The sequence below is a fragment of the Manis pentadactyla genome, chromosome 6, assembly GCF_030020395.1.
Source record: "Manis pentadactyla isolate mManPen7 chromosome 6, mManPen7.hap1, whole genome shotgun sequence".
NCBI classification, from domain to species: domain Eukaryota; kingdom Metazoa; phylum Chordata; class Mammalia; order Pholidota; family Manidae; genus Manis; species Manis pentadactyla.
Window position 1 is genome coordinate 96,706,448 of NC_080024.1, and position 20,031 is coordinate 96,726,478.

Genomic DNA, 20,031 nt, shown 5'->3' on the forward strand with positions numbered 1-20,031 from the left:
ACCTTACAACCACAGACTATTTATCGTTAAAAGAACATACGGGATATGAACAGTCCCCAGGAATGGGTTGTTCTAGTTTATCTGAATTCTCTCAGACTGTTTAAGTTCAGTCGGACAATATCCACCATATCATAGATAAGTTTTCACAAATGCCTAAGGTGCCTAACTGGTTTTCTTGGTTTCACTGGAGATGGCTGGTAATTACAGGTATGCTTTGGTTAGGTAACTATATTCCTATTATGTTAATGTGTGTGCACAATTTAATTAGTAGTTTAAAACCTATCCATGCTGAAGTTACTCTACAAGAAGATATGTCAAAGAAATAATCAATCTTCCCAGGTTTTCTTCTGCCTGCTACTTCTATAGCTTTTCTTCTTCCTACCTAATCACAACCTTTAAATAGAACTCGTGCCACATGTCGAATTTACCGAGTATCATAATTCTTCCAAGCGGTAAAGACACCTCAAGACAAATGCTGGGCATAGAAGCCACAGGGCATAAATATGCAAAGAAGTAAAAAGCTAACCTTTTCAAACAATAAGGCTTCTCTCTCACTTACCAACTTAACATTTCCCTGTATGGCCCCGGAAGATGACTGGTTAGGCAGAGACGGGTAAGATTCCTCAAGGGAGGAACAACCTAAGACAGGCACAGTCGCAGGGGGCCATCTGGTGAGAAAATGGGGAGCAGCAGAGGTGAGGCTTAGAACCTCCCCCCTCATGTTCTGAGAGAAATCTTCTGCATACGTGGATGTTTTATTGCCCTCGTCTAGCGCGGATTAACACGTAGTCTACAGGCACACACCTGATCATCTACATTTGCTCTCTTACAACACTAAACTCTGTTTTCTACCTTTATCTCGTATCTACCTACCACTTCAGCATTTTATTAAAAATAATAATAATAGAGAAATGTGGTATCCACATATAAATCAAGTTTAAAAATCAAATGAATAGTCATACTTGAACTGACTGTGTATAGTTCATAATGCATGAACAAAACCGAAAGTTTCTGTGATGACTGCCCTTGCACTGTTCACCATGTAACTTATTCACTATGTAAGAATTTGTACTCCATGTAAGAATTTGTTCGTTATGCATCAGAAGATTGGAGACTGACGAAAATTAGGCTTGGGGTGGATTAGTGATTGTACATTGAGTATTGACCCCCCTATACAGAAATTTATTGTGGTTAACAACTATTTGATCAATAAATATGAGAGATGCCCTCACAAAATATATATATATATATATATTTAAACACACTTCCAATTGTAAAATAAATAAGTAACCGGGATGTAATGTATAGCATAAGGAATATAGTCAAAATATTGTAACAACTTGGTATGGTGATACCTGGTACCTAGAATTATCATGTATATAAATGTTGAATCACTGTGTTGTACACCTGAAACTAATGTAATGCAATACTGTTGTCAACTACCCTTCAATAAAAAAAAAAAAAAAAAACGAATAATGTCCAGATGAAATTACTTCTGCCCACAAGTATAAAGCTCAAATGGCAAGAATGGAAATTTCTAGGTGTTGTCTATGAGGATATCTTTGGCCATGTATGATTTACTATCACATAAGTGACTCAGGCTAGAATATTAGATTTGCAAAGTAGTTTAAGATATGCTTTCAGAAGCAGAGAAAGGCCAGTGTCAGTTCCATTAAAATAATCACATCTCCAGTACACAGTTACTGTTATCTAAAGGCTTAAGATACCAGTATTTTTTCATATCTTTAATACTTCTGAATTTTTATAATCTGTTAGGCAAATTGACATTTCATTATGTAGGTTATTTTGTAGAATAGAATAACAGTATAATTTTTAAATCAATACATACAGCACATAGAGCAATCTCCAAGAGGAGTCTGGGTTATTGCAAATGTATGAGCTTTTCAATGGAGGAAAAGATGGAAAGCCCGTTCTCATTTGCATTTATAAAGGCTGCATGACTTCTTTAAACATATACGCTGATGTCAACAGGGCCATCAGAAATCAATAAATCACATTCTCATGTGCTGTACAGTGTCTGACAAACACGTTAATTTTCCTAGCCCAAAATTCCCTGCAAAAGTGACTGTAAATGTTCCATTTTAGTTTAATGACAGTCTCCACAGTTAAAATTATGTGCATTATTGCTAGTGAGTGCAAAAACCTGAAGAGCACAAAGCTAGATAGGATTTTAAAGGGCCTACACAGTACATATCCTTCAGTGGCTAGTCATTTAACAGACCATGGACACACATATAAATGCAGAACAAAATTGGAAGATCAGTAAGAATTGGCTGAAATGCTGCAATTGCCATTTGGACAAAAAAAATTGTAGGCATGATTTATTTAGAAGCAGTTGGGGGATGGTCTTGTAAGCACTTGGACAGCCCCAGTACCAGGGCAGAGATGAACCTTACTTAAAAATGATACAGATGACAGAAATGACGATAACCTATTCATCAGTGACGTTCAATTTGAAAGTGTAATAAAAACCTAAATATGATCCACTTCAGTTGACATTCATTCCACCAGCTGCCACATATTTTAAAAAGGTCACAAAATTGTCCTAGTAGACATAGCTTATAAAGGACAAATTCTTAAAGGGAGGAGGAATCTACTATGTATAATGAAGGAGGTTCTAAAATTTCCCCAAGCACATTCTGCAGAGAACTAACACAAGCACTGAATTCATTAAGCCAATATTCCCCCATGAAGAACGAGCTGTGATTCTAGCAGCATGGGCCCATTCTGCTCTGCCCTTGGTTTCTCTGTATTTGTCCCCTGGACCACAGTGCTGTGGCCAAAGCGATGACGTTGGCGCCTGTGTTCACCAAAACCTGATTATATTTGAAGTGTGGGATTTTGAGTGTCCAGAACACTTCATTCAACAGCACACCTTTCTCACTTAAAACTCCTGTCTTCCTCTCCCAGAAACCCGCACTCGCTCTTTCTCTCCTCCCCACAGCCTGGACCCCCACACCAGCCACTCCGACAAGCATCTCACACGTTCCCGAAAACCTCTTGGCTCCTTCAGTTTGAGCCCTTTGTAAATCTCCAACCTTCACAAAATCCAACTCTTGGCACGTCTCTTACCAAGCTAAATACACAGGTGCACAGCACCAATGGGGTGAGAAACGTGTAAGTACATGAGCCGTGGCCACCGCCTGTGTCTCTGAGCAGACACCAGCCCCCAGCTGAGCTCCGCCCTTCCCACTGTGCCCTTCGTATGTAGTCACTTCACTCCTGCCCTGCTTCTCTTCTCTAAGATGTTCCCTGCCTCCAAGACACAGCAGTAAGGAGGTGCCAACACACATGTGTGCACACATGTATATGTGGTCACACACACACGTATTTCTTAGCTCTGTTCTAAACCTGGAAGTAGCACCATTCCCACAGCAAAGAGCACATGTTTTGTGAGATCTTGATTTCTAAATACCATTTTCCATGGGAAACTATGGTGACTTGGAAAAGAGTTCATTCCAGAGTCAAGAAAGTACAAGCTGAGACGGGAGCAGTCTGATATGCGCCAAGGTAGGGGGGTGCTCAAAGGGTGGTGGGGACGTGTCAGGAGGCACAGGAGCAGCCTGCACAGGCTCCCTGTGGCCAAATGTGGGGCGATTTGAGCATGACGACCTATTGAAAACACAAGAAACAACAAGACCATGTGGACATAATGAATAAACTGAGAGTCTGAAAAGGAATAGGAATATTTACGGAGTTTAAAAGAACCTCTTTACAAAATACTACGTAATTACAAAGAGGGAAAGGTAAGTGCACTGGAGAAGTGCGGCAGATACATTTTAACCAAAGGATCCAATGACTGTCATCAGTACTGGGACAAATCAGACTTGTGCGACTAACAGGCACAAGGACGAGAGCAGAGCCCCACGGGAGGCACAGGATCCCACTCTCACCACGAGAAACACCCACAAAGTCAAATTGGCTTGTAACCTCCAAAAGTTTCAAAATCATGAAAGTCAGGGGAGACTGAAGAACTGCTCCAAGGCGACCAAGGAGAGTGACAGCTGAATGCAGGGACAGACTGCACACTGATCCTGTGGCTCCACGGGACCGCGGGACACCGGCTAGACCTGAGAGTTAACAACGACCACTGTCCGTTTCCTGAATCTGGCCGCCTAAGCTGTTTCATGCAGGAGGCTGTCTTCACTTATACAAAGTACAGCCTTGAGGTCAGAGTGCTCTGGGGGGAGGGGGCCAGTGGAGCATAAGGCTAGAAACTTACTCTCTAATGCATCTTCAGATTTTTAAATATCTATGATTATTTCAAGCTGATGATGTGGTAGCCCACCTGGGGTCAGCCTCCTGGAGAAAGCAGAGTGAGGAAGGCTGATAGAGAAAAGATAGCCTCCTTACCTGCCAGGGGCCTCTTCATGACCACTGGACCAGGTGCCCATTTGAATCTCCCTGCTGATGGCCTCCCGTGGATTTGGGGTTTCCTGTCCACTCCCTGGCTCCCTCCCCACTCCTTGTCTACTGTCTCTCACAAGCCCAAGTGTCTCTCTGCAGTGACTGCGGGATCTCCCAGCCCCGTCAGACCCTATAGCTGACGCGTTAATCTAAGCAGTTTTTATCACTAACTCCACCTTCTCCAGGCTCAGGACCTGAACATACAGGTATGATCAGGACTGGACATTTCACAGAGTAGGAGCTTCTCAACCCAAAGTGTTAAAACCAGACTCAACATCTACCCTCCACAGCGGCACCATTAGCTGACTGCTGCACTTCTCCCCCAGCCCACCCCCATTACTCTGCCCCTCATTACACACCCCCTATTAGAGCTTCCTAAAAATCAGATTTCTGAAGTATCTCTGGCCTCCACCACAGGGCGTCATTCCACCCAGGAAATGGTGGGCACTCTGTGTTCAAGAGTAGGCTTAGGTGCTTTAAATCAGTTTGCAAATCCATTTCCTTAGCTAGCATCATTGTTTAAGAAGTAGTCATATGATCTGAGCAATCCCAATTGTGTGAATCTTAGGTTTTTTCTTTGTAATGCTAGGACACAAGTATTTTCTCCATGAATGTGGACCAGTGGATAAGTTCCCCCTGACTTGCTCAGGTAGCCATCCTACCACAAGGTGATTCAGGTCTAGAACAGTGCCAAGAGGGCAGAAGTTTCTTTAATTTTACTGATTAAGTAATGATTTTATCAGTCCTTGATAATAACTGATAAACCAACAACCAAAAGCCCACTTGAACCCCTATCTTCTAATTACCTAACCAATAAATCCCCTTTTTATTTAAGTCAGTTTGAGTTGGATTTTCTGTTACTTGCAGTTAAGCATATGAAGGAGAGTAAAATAAATGTAACACTAGATGTGACAATGTCATAAAACAACTAGAAGCCAAAAGGAAAAAAACTTACTAAGATAAACAGACCTCTAAAAAAAAAAAGAGGTGCAAATATAGAAAAACGAAATACTAGACAGGCTGGCAGTTTGGCATAATGACGGTGACACTGGAAGATAAATGGAAAACCTAGCTTCTCATACTTTAAAGATGTAATAACGGAATGAACCCTAGCTTCATATGGTGTAGAAGAGGAGGCCCTGTAGGACTGCTTCGGGGGAAAATCAGGCAGAAACCTGGGGAAGTCAAAGAAAGGAAATGAGAAAGCTAGGACTTACTAGGACTTGCAAAAATATGTGAGGACAAACTTCCAAGCAAATGAAATCCTTCAGCACTTCACGTAATGGTAGCTCCTCCAATGAATGTCCCCGATCAGGTTCACCCCCAGGTCTGCCCTCCCCGCCCCTGCCCAGCAAGTGCAGCAGTGCTTGGATGCCCCCAGGCCAGTAGCTGTGGCCTGCCGTGGCTGCCGCATTAATGAGCCTGTCCCTTTCTCGAGGGGAGGGCAGAACTCACCTCGAGCCAGGCACCAGGGGGCCGGCAGCTCTAAATTCCCAGGTTTCAGATGCTGACAGGCCCACAGAACCCTCCCGTCCTCCCAAGCCACCCCAAATACAATCCACAGTTGGTCTTCCTGACCCTTTATCACTGAATCCCACAGGCAATCTGTCATTTATTTCCATTCTTCCAAGTTGCAACTATGTCTGGAATTCAGTCCTTTCATTTCCAAGGCCGAAGCCCAAGGTCAGACCCTTACCTCATATCTGTTCTTGCAGTTGCCTCCTACCTAGTCTCCATCTCATCTTCCTGCCTGTTCATCCTCACTCACAGGGCTACTAGCTCCCAGTGAGGCATGCATTCCATTTATTCTTTGGGTCCTCATCCGTTCCCCATGTCCAGGCCCTAAATTAACTGTTGAAATTATCTTTGCATGCCGTTTCTCACTTGTAAAGTTTCTGATGGTACCCGCTGGTTTCAAAGAGCTCGGTCTGCAGCCAGGTCCTCAGGGTTACAGACCATATCCCCCGTCAGCTCTCTCTGAAGGGTGTCCACTTTTCCCCTGCACATTTCATTTATGTTTCTCACAATAACTAGAAAAAACTGAGTAGCAGAAGCTCTTACAGACTGAATACAATACTGTCCTCAGACTGGCCTGTTGGGTTCCTGAAATACTAGATCAATTTTAGGACAGTCTGCCATGTCTCATTCTGAGAAGACTCATTGAATATCTTGTATATGCCAAATCTTAGAGCAGGAGCTGGAGACAGAACTGTAAACAAGATAAACCAACAATATGTTGAAGTGGAAGAAATAATTGTGTAGCTCACCAATCAGCCCTCCTCCCCCAAAACAGTTTTTCTTAATAATACTTGGATTCAATTCCCAGGCACACAAGCTTGGGACCCCAAGAGTCACCGGCAGCTTTCCCCTGTCCTTGCCTCGTGTGTCATGCGACAAAATGCGAAACTGCCACTGCCGGGGACGATGGTGACAGTGGTGCTGGCCGCCTCATCCTCCACTTTAATCTCAGCACCATTCTCCAAATGAAGGCCTCATTTTGCCTTTTTGGAACCTTTAAAATTGCTTTCTAACAATTCCTTCCACTTTTATGCTTCCCATCTCTAACATCCCCTTTCAGTACTGCCAGAATAATTTTCTTAAAAATCAGCGATCTTATTATATTACAGCTCTGCTCAAAAGCTGTCAAGGCTTTGCTCTGCAAACCCAGGGAGAACATTGTTCACACCCTTTCGGCTCACACTCAAGGATATTCCAAACTGGCCTTTCCAGACTCATCAGTACTGTTCTTCCTACAGTCCAGACTCTCACAAAATTAGCTCTGATTTTGTTTCTTTGAACCTTTCACTTGGTCCATTTCCATCTCTTTTCTTCAAATTCTGCCCATATCTCAAGGCCCAATTCAAGGATCTTAAATTAGTCTCAGATTTTTCCTTTCTGCATATGAAAGCGCAGTATGCTTTGTGCTCACATGTCTCTACATCACATTTGGATTATTCACAAATATAGCTGATGTGCCCAACTAAAGTGCATTAATCAGATTCATTAACACTTAAAGGGCACTTGCTCTCTTTCCACTATTCCAAAGCACCTAAAACATATCACTTTCATCATAAACATTAAACAAATGTTCACGGAATGAGGGCAAACTCCCAAAAATACCCCAAATCAAAATATTTTTGTAAATATGAACAATAATCTAAATAAAAAGAAATATGTAACAATGGTAGAAAACTTTAGCTCATCAAGTTTTTAAGTATGCATGAAAGGAGATGGGTAGGTTAGTAGAAAACAGAATCAAATAAAAAGCTAAGAAAATATATTCCAAATATTATGGAAATATTGAATCAATCTTGCCCATTTCAATTTATGGATGAACTTATCATTTTGGGATGCAAATTCTTACACACACACATACATTATGTCCATCAAGTGGAAGCTATATACAGGCAAAATTTATTGAACTAAGAATCACAAGGAAATTTTTCCTCGTTACCATTTAATAGTCTTTGTGAAATTTAATAAAAGTTTATGTGATGAAACATTTTTTTTTCCTTTTCTTTTTTATGGCAACAGCATTAGAAGATGATTGATGCCTGCTACTATGGGTCTGTGTTTGTATTTTCTTATTTTAGAGGCTCTTCAAAAATATAAAAATAAATTACAGCATTTTCAGTTAAACTAAAAAAATATAAGAGGTGATTATTTATAGACAATCACATTCATGATGATAGACTCTCAGAAGGCAATGGCAAACATAAATTTTAAATGCTTTCTGGAAAGAGTTGAGAATGAAAACATTTACATAATTTCCTAGAAACCTGGCTTTTATTGCTGCACTTCAATATTCCCTCCAGGCCAAATAGCAGCTACTTCAAAGATTTATTTGATGATGGAATATGTGATCTCTTTGTCTTCCCTTCCCAATGTGGGCAGGTCTGTTGTTTTCACTCTAGGGCTATGAGCTGTGTTTTAAAATCTGAACTGGCTCTCTGCTGATAATACAAAATGGTACTGTTCTGGCAGATTAAACAAATACATAGAGGCCAACAATAAGTACAGAAGTCACATAAACTTGCTACATTCTTACAAAAAACCCGCCCATCCACGTGTCAGTCATCTCCGATAACAGACCTGCCATTTCCTCATCACGGAACGAGTGACTGAGAGCAAATGTTTAGAACTTCTGCTTACCTGCCTATCCACTTCTGGGAGCAAAAGAAGGAGGTACTGTTGGAAATGCTGAGGTAAGGAGGCAAATGTGTGCTTATTTATTAACGCTCTCAAGTTGGTGTTGACGAGAATAGATCCTGGGGTTTCTATGTCGATGTCCTCAGCTTTGGTCCATTTCAAGTGTCCTGATAAACAAGCAAGAGCTTATCTATTGGGAAGAACATGCATGCACACACACGCACATATGTGTGTATCAAACATGTGCATGTATACATATTCCATAATGTGTTTAATTCTATTCCTTTTAAAAATAATATTTCACAAGTAAATCTCCAAAACTTTTCGTCTCTTACCTTAATTGTCTTTAATTTTCATAATGTATAATTCACATAATACCATCTATATTTTTAACTCAAAGGAACACCAGGACTAGATAAACATGTATTTTAATTATGACTCCAAATTTATTCAGAATTTCCAAAAACTCTGGGGGAATAAATGGTAATAACTACATTTTCTGTAGATTCTCCAAGAGCTAAAATCAGTGGCAGCAATGATAACAGTGCTGCTAATTCTAACGCAATGACAGCACTGAGAGTTGGTGGCTGTGCACTCCACGTCCGGCAGAGCACTGGGCGCTGGATCACTTCAGAGGATTTCTACTTGGGGAACTTTGAGGGCTATAATTTAAAAAGCAATCTTTTACTGAAACATTAGCTAGAAGATTTAAAATGCTAATATGTTTTGAAGGATAATTTTACAACTTAAGGCACACTGCCCTGAAACAGAAGGATGTATGGAGAGCCCACAGCTTGAAGTTTTGACACACAAGAAAATAACCCACCATAGGGAACAGTCATCAAACAGAATTACCATTCTTAGTTACTTAAGAGAACCACTTGAATGTAATTTTTAAATTAAGGTATCATTGATATACAATCTTTTGAAGGTTTCACATGAGCAAACATTATCGTTACAACATTCACCCATATTATCAAGTCCCCCCTGCACCCCACAGTGGAATGTAATTTTAATGGGGTATGTTTTCAATCAAGGTTCAGCAAATGATGGCCCACAAGCTACATCCAGTCCACCTGTTTGGGTAAATGAAGATCTAACTGAACACAGCCACGCCCAGTTTGGATATTCCCAGGTCTGCCTTTGCACTACAGCACAGAGACGACTGCCTGGGGCAGGACTCTGGTGCCCTGCAGAGCCTACAGCATTTACTTTCTGGTCCTTGACAGAAAAAAATGGCCAACCCTGTTTTAAGTAAGTAGACATAAAAGAAGGAATAAAAACCATTATGAATAAATAGGATACTATGATAAAAGAATAGGCAAAAACCAGGATAGAGAAGAAACACAGGGAGTGGAATAAGCACCAGAATGAGCAAGCAGCAGATGGAGGACAGGCGATATTTGAAGGGTTAGTGGCTGGAATTTTTAGAATTGAAAAAATGACAAGATTCATCAGCTAAAGCAATACTCCAAATCTCAAGGAAGATAGCTACCCATTTCTCTATTTGATGTGTTGAAAGCACAAAATATCAAAAATAATAATATCTTAAAAAATTCTAAACAAAAATAGATTATTTCCAAAGGGGTGACAGAAGACACCGAAACCTTATCATCAATAAATAACAGATCAAAGAGGAATATCTTCAAAGGGCCAAGAGAATAGAAAGTCAACCTAGAACTTCATTAATAACAAAGTCTCTCAAAAATGGCATGATACAAAAGCATTTTCTGTGCCTAAAATGGGAACTTGATCCTTTAGAGAAGTGCAGAAATCACCACCACTAGTGGATGTTTTCAATAAAGAAGAAACTGAATCGAAGAAGGAACAAGTGGGTAGTGGAGCGACGGTGAACAGACAGACGGACAGACATGAGTGACTCCAAGTAAACATTGACTGAGAATAACAGGAACAACTAATGAGAATCAAAACAAAGTGGGAATAAAATAACAGAAAAATAACCGCATCAAGTTTGGGGGGTGGCGGACAGGAGAGCGCTGCTGAACCTCGGCACTGTTTGGGAGGAAAGGAGATCAGGCTAGTTTCTGACCTGGTCAAACTCTTCAGTAGGTGTGGGAAGAAATGAGGAAGAATCCTAACTTCCAGGTAAGTACATGGTAGGAAACTCACCCAGTCAAATGAAGGCCATAAAAGGAGGAAAAAACTGAAAATTAAGCCCAACACAAAGTATCAATGGGTTTTCATATTAGATTAAAAAATACACTCCAGTTATATGTAGCTTACAAAAGATAAACTTAAAGGAAAAATCAAAAGGAATGGATAAAAATGAGACAAACTAGGACATATTAAGCAGAGATTCACATAAATAAAAGATGCGATACTGTAATATCAACATCAGACAAAATAGCAAAGGTAGAAACACCTTATTGGGACGAGAAGGAGTAACTCATTGAGAAGATGCGATGACCTTAAACCTGCCACCACTAAAGTAGCATATCACTCAAGCATTTTAGATTGAGGGAATTAGAAAGAGAAAGTAGCATTACACAATGCTTGTAGGAAGTCTTAACATATTTTGCCAGAAACAGAGAGCTTGAGCAACTCAAAAGATCAATCTTGAACCAACAAATTTAACATTTAAATGTAACATCTAAGATAGGGCACTGTGCTGAGCGTTAGAGAAAGCAATTTTTTGTCAGCACTCACAGAACAGTAAGAGGAAAAAACCTGACCCGTGGATCTCAACAAATACTAATGAATATTATAAAACCTTGTCTCTGTCTACAAAGAAGGAGAACTGGGCAACATAGACCTGGGGGCTCTCCAACCCTCCACACCTGTTATGCATTTGGACATTCAAGAGCCCACTTGTAAGTATTTCAGAAGTCAAAAAACATTTTAGTGGAAGTCACAAAATATTTGGATTCTAAATGACAATGCCAAAAATCTGTAAAATGCAGTTTAATTGGTTTTAAAGGTATACTGTATATATTACAAAGTGGAAAAAAACATTAAAAATTAAAGGGTTACAAAATTCAAGGGTATGAATCAAGATGCTAATAAATGAACTACAGAATAAACTCACAAAAAAGAAGGATGGAAAAATTGTAAAAATAAACATAGACATTCTTTAATAGAAATTGGGACAATGGAGACCATCAGTAACAACGAAAAACGTGCTTTTTTGTATTAGACTAATACAAATATGCTGTGAGAGATGGCATAAACAAACGTGAACAGCAGTGAAAATTAGGAACATAATTCTAGATACAGCATAGATTTACTTGGCAGATATAATTAAAAATAGATTTTAAAAAGCATAAAACAGTACTATGACTTCGCCTAATACTTTTGAAGACAAAGTACTTTAAGTTTATAAACTTTCAAATTTAACCTAAAACTAGAAAACCTGAATAAATTTGTAAAAACTTTTTGATAAAGGACAAATAGGCAACTTCGCTTACCCCACATATAAAGTACATATTATAAATAACTGTAAAGATGAATTTTACCAGGACATCGTGAGTGCTCACACCACTTAACTCTGCACATATTCCAGAGAATAGGTAAAGAAAGCTCTTCAACTCACTGTATGACGTTAATGTAATGTTTTTTCCAAAATAAGGGCAAACAAGGACAGTATGAGAGAAAAATTATCACTTATATAGACACGAACAAATACAAAAGTTGTATCTACTTTTTAAAGAATTTAAAGCGAATCTGACCACTCTGACATTTACTGAGTCAAGGTGATGAGTAAGTAGGGGTCTGCTTTACTAGAATCTGTATTTTTCTATATGTTTGAAGTATTTTACAATAAAAAAAACAGACCACTAGGAGAGAAGAATTAGGAAAGACGTGCTTTTCCAGCAGTGGAGGCAAAGACAAAACCTACAGAATGTTGACAAATATAGGAAAGGAATTTGCTTAATTTTTATTTATGGACTAAATACTTCCCCAATGAAGGAAGCTGGTCATTTTCCAGAAGTGATTCTGATTGGGAGGGAGTGTTGGGGAGATAATGAGAAATTTGTAAAACTTCTGAAACATGTTATGAGCAATGTGAGAAGAAGACACACTACTGTTACTATTAGGATGGTTCAAATCTTTACAAATATAGTAAGAACCAAGAGGATTCAGACAGGTACACAGTCTTCTACGACAAAGCCAAAAGATCTATTCCCAAGATATACATCTAAACAAAAATATGCTTCATAATTTTTCAACAAAGACAGCAGATGAACTTACTGCTAAATTTGTTGCTATACAGGATGTTTAATTCCATTTTAACTGCCCTTACATGCTTACTCTTTAACCGACCTAAGATCAGTCCAATTATATCTGATTCTTATTTCATTAAAGCTGGTACCTTGTCTCCCTGCAGTATCCAGAGGAAGAAAAAGATACAGTCATTTTAGTGTCCAATTCCTGGACACCAAAGAGTGTAAAGAAGTTGAGGTCCAGGGAAGAGGGAAAAAAAGCAACAATGGCCAATTCGCCCCACTGACAGTCTGAGCTACATGAGAGAGCACTAGGTGGGCCTCGTGATAAAGATCATGGGAAACGTGTCCAGCCAGCATCAGGGAGATTTTCTCCTATTTGGCCAAAGGGAGTTGAAAGAACACCAATCTGAGTAAAGTGCACTTGAGCTACTGCTGATCACTGGGAAATCTGCTGGCTTAGAGACTCCTATTTCCCAGAAGGGAACCCGCACAGGATTCATGCACAAAATGCAAAAACACACAGACAGACACACACACCCACGCAGAAGGAAGGAAACATGCAAGAGGCAGACCAGGGACTTCAGTTACACTAGACGCTGCTCAGAGAAATACAGGAAGAGTTGTTCCTTGTCTCGTATTAGAGAGGAATGACCCTGAAGGAGCTCAAAGAAGAGAAAACAGGCTTTCAAAGAGTAAAATCCAAGGAGAAGAATTTATCAGAGGACAAAATCTAACCAACTACGACTCAATACATCAGAAACGAGGTGATTGTGTAGGAAGTTGATTGGGGGCACCAGCTCCATTAAGGTATAGTTCCCACATTAAGGAACTATGGATATTCTAGTTACAAAATAGGATGTAAATGTTAACACCCTTAATGTTTAAAAAATAGTAAGACTAACAAAAACATGGATGTAGGAGGGATTGTAAGTGCAATTAATTCCCCATCCTTTAAAATAATTACCGAAAGTTGTAATGAGTAGTTGAAAAGATAAACACGTGTATTTTCAGTTTTTCATATTTTTAATATCTTTGAAGAGACATTTTAGATAAGAATACATCTCCTGGCAATGTTTAGCCATTTTGTTTTTGTTTTTAATTCTGTTCTTTTTAAGTACCCAGCCTAAAATTCATAGAATTTTGTACTTTTTTGTTTTTTTGTATCATTAATCTACAGTTACATGAAGAACATTATGTTTACTAGGCTCCCTCCTTCACCAAGTCTCCCCCCATGCCCCTTCACAGACACTGTCCAGCTGCATAGTAAGATGCTATAAAATCACTACTTGTCTTCTCTGTGTTGCACAGTCCTCCCCGTGCCCCCCACGCACTATACATGCTAATCGTAATGCCCTCTTTCTTTTTCTCCACCCTTATCCCTCCCTACCCACCCATCCTCCCCCGTCCCTTTCCCTTTGGTAACTGTTAGTCCGTTCTTGGGTTCTGTGATTCTGCTGCTGTTTTGTTCCTTCAATTTTTGCTTTGTTGTTATACTCCACAGATGAGTGAAATCATTTGGTACTTATCTTTCTCTGCCTGGCTTATTTCACTGAGCATAATACCCTCTAGCTCCATCCATGTTGTTGCAAATGGTAGGATATGTTTTTTTCTTATGGCTGCATAATATTCCATTGTGTATATGTACCACCTCTTCTTTATCCATTCATCTACTGATGGACATTTAGGTTGCTTCCATATCTTGGCTATTGTAAATAGTGCAGCGATAAACATAGGAGTGCATCTGTCTTTTTCAAACTGGAGTGCTGCATTCTTAGGGTAAATTCCTAGAAGTGGAATTCCTGGGTCAAATGGTATTTCTATTTTGAGCATTCTGAGGAACCTCCATACTGCTTTCCACAATGGTTGAACTAATTTACATTCCCACCAGCAGTGTAGGAGGGTTTCCCTTTCCCAACACACTTGTGAACATTTGTTGTTGTTTGTCTTTTCGATGATGGCAATCCTTACTGGTATGAGGTGATATCTGTGGTTTTAATTTGCATTTCTCTGATGACTAGCAATGTGGAGCATCTTTGCATGTGTCTGTTGGCCATCTGAATTTCTTCTTTGGAGAACGGTCTGTTCAGCTCCTCAGCCCATTTTTTAATTGGATTAGTTGCTTTTTGTTTGTTGAGGTGTGTGAGCTCTTTATATATTTTGGATGTCAATTCTTTATCGGATCTGTCATTTATGAATATATTCTCCCATACTGTAGGATACCTTTTTGTTCTATTGATGGTGTCCTTTGCTGTACAGAAGCTTTTTAGCTTGATATAGTCCCACTTGTTCATTTTTGCCTTGGTTTCCTTTGCCCGGGGAGATATGTTCATGAAGAAGCCACTCATATTTATGTCTAAGAGATTTTTGCCTATGTTTTTTTCTAAGAGTTTTATGGTTTCATGACTTACATTCAGGTCTTTGATCCATTTTGAATTTACTTTTGTGTATGGGTTTAGACAGTGATCCAGTTTCATTCTCTTACATGTAGCTGTCCAGTTTTGCCAGCACCATCTGTTGAAGAGACTGTCATTTCCCCATTGTATGTCCATGGCTCCTTTATCATATTTTAATTGGCCATATATGTTTGGGTTAATGTCTGGAGTCTCTATTCTGTTCCACTGGTCTGTGGCTCTGTTCTTGTGCCAATACCAAATTGTCTTGATTACTGTGGCTTTGTAGTAGAGCTTGAAGTTGGGGAGCGAGATCCCCCCCACTTTATTCTTCCTTCTCAGGATTGCTTCTCAGGGTATTTGGGGTCTTTGGCGGTTCCATATGAATTTTTGAAGTATTTGTTCCAGTTCATTGAGGAAGGCTGTTGGTAATTTGATAGGGATTGCATCGAATCTGTATACTGCTTTGGGCAGGATGGCCATTTTGATGATATTAATTCTTCCTAGCCAGGAGCATGGGATGAGTTTCCATTTATTAGTGACCTCTTTAATTTCTCTTAAGAGTGTCTGATAGTTTTCAGGGTATAGGTCTTTTGCTTCCTTGGTTAGGTTTATTACTAGTTATTTTATTCTTTTTGATGCTATTGTGAATAGAATTGTTTTCCTGATTTCTCTATTAGTTCATTGTTATTGTAAAGGAAAGCTACAGATTTCTGTGTGTTAATTTTGTATCTTGCAGCTTTGTTGAAATCCAATATTAGTTCTCGTAGTTTTGGATTGGAGTCTTTAGGGTTTTTATGTACAGTATCATGTCATCTGCAAATAGTGACAGTTTGACTTCTTCTTTACCAATCTGGATTCCTTGTATTTCTTTGTTTTGTCTAATTGCCGTGGCTAGGACCTCTAGTACTAGGTTGAATAACAGTGGGGACAGTGGGCATCCCTGTCTTGTTCCCGATCTCAGAGGAAAAGCTTTCCGCCTCGCGCTGTTCAGTGTGATGTTAGCTGTAAGTTTATCATATATGGCCTTTATTATGTTGAGGTACTTGCCCACTATGCCCATTTTGTTGAGTTTTCTTCATGAATGGATGTTGAATTTTGTTGAATGCTTTTTCAGCATCTATGGAGATGATCATGTGGTTTTTGTCCTTTTTTTGATGTGGTGGATGACATTGATGGATTTTCAAATGTTGTACCATCCTTGCATCCCTGGGATGAATCCCACTTGGTCACGGTGTATGATCCTTTTGATGTATTTTTGAATTCGGTTTGCTAATATTTTGTTGAGTATTTTTGCATCTATGTTCATCAGGGATATTGGTCTGTAGTTGTCTTTTTTGGTGGAGTCTTTGCCTGGTTTTGGTATTAGGGTGATGTTGGCTTCATAGAATGAGTTTGGGAGTATTCCTTCCTCTTCTATTTTTGGGAAAACTTTAAGGAGAATGGGTACTATGTGTTTTCTGTATGTCTGATAAAATTCCGAAGTAAATCCATCTGGCCCGGGGGTTTTGTTCTTGGGTAGTTTTTTGATTACTGCTTCAATTTCGTTGCTGGTAATTGGTCTGTTCAGATTTTCTGTTTCTTTCTGGGTCAGTCTTGGAAGGTTGTATTTTTCTAGAAAGTCCTTTTCTCCTAGGTTTTCCAGATTGTTAGCATATAGGTTTTCATAGTATTCTCTAATAATTCTTTGTATTTCTGTGGGGTCTGTCATGATTTTTCCTTTCTTGTTTCTGATTCTGTTGATGTGTGTTGACTCTCTTTTTCTCTTATTAAGTCTGGCTAGAGGCTTATCTATTTTGTATATTTTCTCAAAGAACCAGCTCTTGGTTTCATTGAAGTTTTCTATTGTTTTATTCTTCTCAATTTTATTTATTTCTTCTATGATCTTTATTACATCCCTCCCTCTGCTGACCTTAGGCCTCATTTGTTCTTCTTTTTCCAATTTCAATAATTGTGACATTAGACTATTCATTTGGGATTGTTCTTCCTTCTTTAAATATGCCAGGATTGCTATATACTTTCCTCTTAAGACAGCTTTTGCTGCGTCCCACAGAAGTTGGGGCTTTGTGTTGTTGTTGTCATTTGTTTGCATATATTGCTGGATCTCCATTTTAATTTGGTTGTTGATCCATTGATTATTTAGGAGCACGTTGTTAAGCCTCCATATGTTTGTGAGCCTTTTTGCTTTCTTTGTACAATTTATTTCTAGTTTTATACCTTTGTGGTCTGAAAAGTTGGTTGGTAGGATTTCAGTCTTTTTTAATTTACTGAGGCTCTTTTTGTGGCCTAGTATGTGGTCTATTCTGGAGAAGGTTCCATGTGCACTTGAGAGGAATGTGTATCCTGTTGCTTTTGGATGTAGAGTTCTATAGATGTCTATTAGGTCCATCTGTTCTAGCGTGTTGTTCAGTGCCTCTGTGTCCTTACTTATTTTCTGTCTGGTGGATCTGTCCTTTGGAGTGAGTGGTGTGTTAAAGTCTCCCAAAATGAATCCATTGCATTTTATTTCCTCCTTAAATTCTGTTAGTGTTTGTTTGACATATATTGGTGCTCCTATATTGGGTGCATATATGTTTATAATGGTTATATCCTCTTGTTGGACTGAGCCCTTTATCATTATGTAGTGTCCTTCTTTATCCCTTGTTACTTTCTTTATTTTGAAGTCTATTTTGTGTGATACTACTATTGCAGCACCTGCTTTTTTCTCTCTGTTGTTTGCATGAAATATCTTTTTCCATCCCTTGACTTTTAATCTGAGCATGTCTTTGGGTTTGAGGTGAGTCTCTTGTAAGCAGCATATAGATGAGTCTTGCTTTTTTATCCATTCTGTTACTCTGTGTCTTTTGATTGGTGCATTCAATCCATTTACATTTAGGGTGATTATTGAAAGATATGTACCTATTGCCATTGCAGGCTTTAAATTCGTGGTTACAAAGGTTCAAGGTTGGCTTGTTTACTACCCTACTGTCTAACTTAACTCGCTTATTGAGCTATTATAAAGACAGTCTGATGATTATTTCTCACCCTTCTTATTCCTGCTCCTCCATTCTTCATATGGTGGGTATTTTGTTCTGTGCTCTTTTTAGGAGTGCTCCCATCTAGAGCAGTCCCTGTAAAATACCCTGTAGAGGTGGTTTGTAGGAGGCAAATTCCCTCAACTTTTGCTTGTCTGGGAATTGTTTAATCCCTCCTTCATATTTAAATGATAATCATGTTGGATACAGTATCCTTCGTTCAAGGCCCTTCTGTTTCATTGCATTAAATATATCATGCCATTCTCTTCTGGCCTGTAAGGTTTCTGTTGAGAAGTCTGATGATAGCCTGATGGGTTTTCCTTTGTAGGTGACCTTTTTTCTCTCTCTGGCTGCCTTTAATACTCTGTCCTTGTCCTTAATCTTTGCCATTTTAATTATTATGTGTCTTGGTGTTGTCCTCTTTGGGTCCCTTCTGTTGGGAGTTCTGTGTTCTTCCGTGGTATGAGCAACTATTTCCTCCCCTAGTTTGGGGTAGTTTTCAGCAATTATTTATTCAAAGACATACTTTCTATCCCTTTTTCTCTCTTTTCTTCTTCAGGTACCCCTATAATGCGGATATTGTTCCTTTTGTATTGGTCACACATTTCTCTTAATATTGTTTCATTCCTGGAGATCCTTTTATCTCTTTCTGCATCATCTTCTATGCGTTCCTGTTCTCTGGTTTCTATTCCATCAATGGCCTCTTGCATCTCATCCATTCTGCTTATAAATCCTTCCAGACATTGTTTCATTTCTGTAATCTCCCTCCGGACGTCATCCCTTAGGTCTTGTATATTTCTCTGCATCTCTGTCAGCATGTTTATGATTTTTATTTTGAATTCTTTTTCAGGGAGACTGGTTACGTCTGTCTCTGCAGATCCTCTCTCAGGGTTTGTCTGAACTATCTTGGCCTGGACTAAATTTTTTTGCCTTTTCATGGTGATAGTGGTGGCTGTAAGCAGGTTGTGGGTGTGTCAGCTGGGAGAAGAAAGTCCTTTCCTGCCTGCTGGATGCCTTGCCCTTCTCCGCTGCCTGTGTCGGTTACCTGCACTCCTAGAGCAGCCACTGGGTTAATCCCCTAAGCTGCTGTGGGTGGGGTCACCGTCAGAGCAGTGCAGAGCCCTGAGGGGAGTGGCAGGCATGCCAGGTGAGCTCCTCCATGATAGCCGTGCCCCTGCCGGGCAGCTTTGTGCCAGCAGTGGCCTTTGGGTCTGGCCGGGGCGGCTGTACATTGGGCTGGGATACTGGCCGGCTGCAGGGAGCATGCCTGCTCGCTCTGGCTCCACTGCAGGTGCACGCGGGGCTCTCCTGCGTGGGCCTCTACCAGGCAACTCTGGCTCCACTGCCGCCCATGCGCATGAGCCGAACCTGGGGTGTTCGGTCCCCTCTGGCACTGTTGGCACACGCGATCTGCTCCCAGTCCCTTCCGGCGCCGCTGCCCCCAGCACGCGCTGCCACTCTCTTGCTACTGGGCCCATGTGTCGGGGTCCGTGCTGGTCAGAGGAACAACTGGCAGGCTGCTTAGTGCCGTGAGGGGCTTCAGAGCTGCGCTGCCTCCCCGGCGTTTAGGGCACCTAAGGTTCCCCGGGATTCCCAGTTGCTAAGTGTGCCGGGATGATTTTGTCCCACTGTGGGGTCCCTGTCTGTTTAAGACTTGCAGAAAGCACTCGCTTTTCTTTTGTCTCAGGGGCGCTGGTTGCGGGGACCTGTCCAAAGGTTTTGCTTTTCCGTTTCTCTAATATCCAGCCCCCAGTGCACCTTGTGTCTGTGCTCTGGGTGTGGATTTCTAGAGCTGGTTGTTTAGCAGGCCTGGGCCTTCACTCCCTCCCTGTTCTGACTCCTTTCTTCCTGCCAGGTTCTGGGGTG

At 40.3% G+C, this 20,031-nt stretch overlaps 1 protein-coding gene across 3 annotated transcripts in view; it reads right to left on the reverse strand.

The window, feature by feature from the left end:
* Nucleotides 1–20,031, reverse strand: part of ASXL3 (ASXL transcriptional regulator 3) — a 203,099-nt gene that overhangs the window by 66,460 nt on the left and 116,608 nt on the right. For all 3 annotated transcript variants that reach the window (XM_057503974.1, XM_036885454.2, XM_057503973.1), the window contains one exon: nt 8,581–8,744. In XM_057503974.1, coding sequence (XP_057359957.1) covers nt 8,581–8,744 — 164 coding nt within the window. The remainder of the gene's footprint in view (nt 1–8,580; nt 8,745–20,031) is intronic.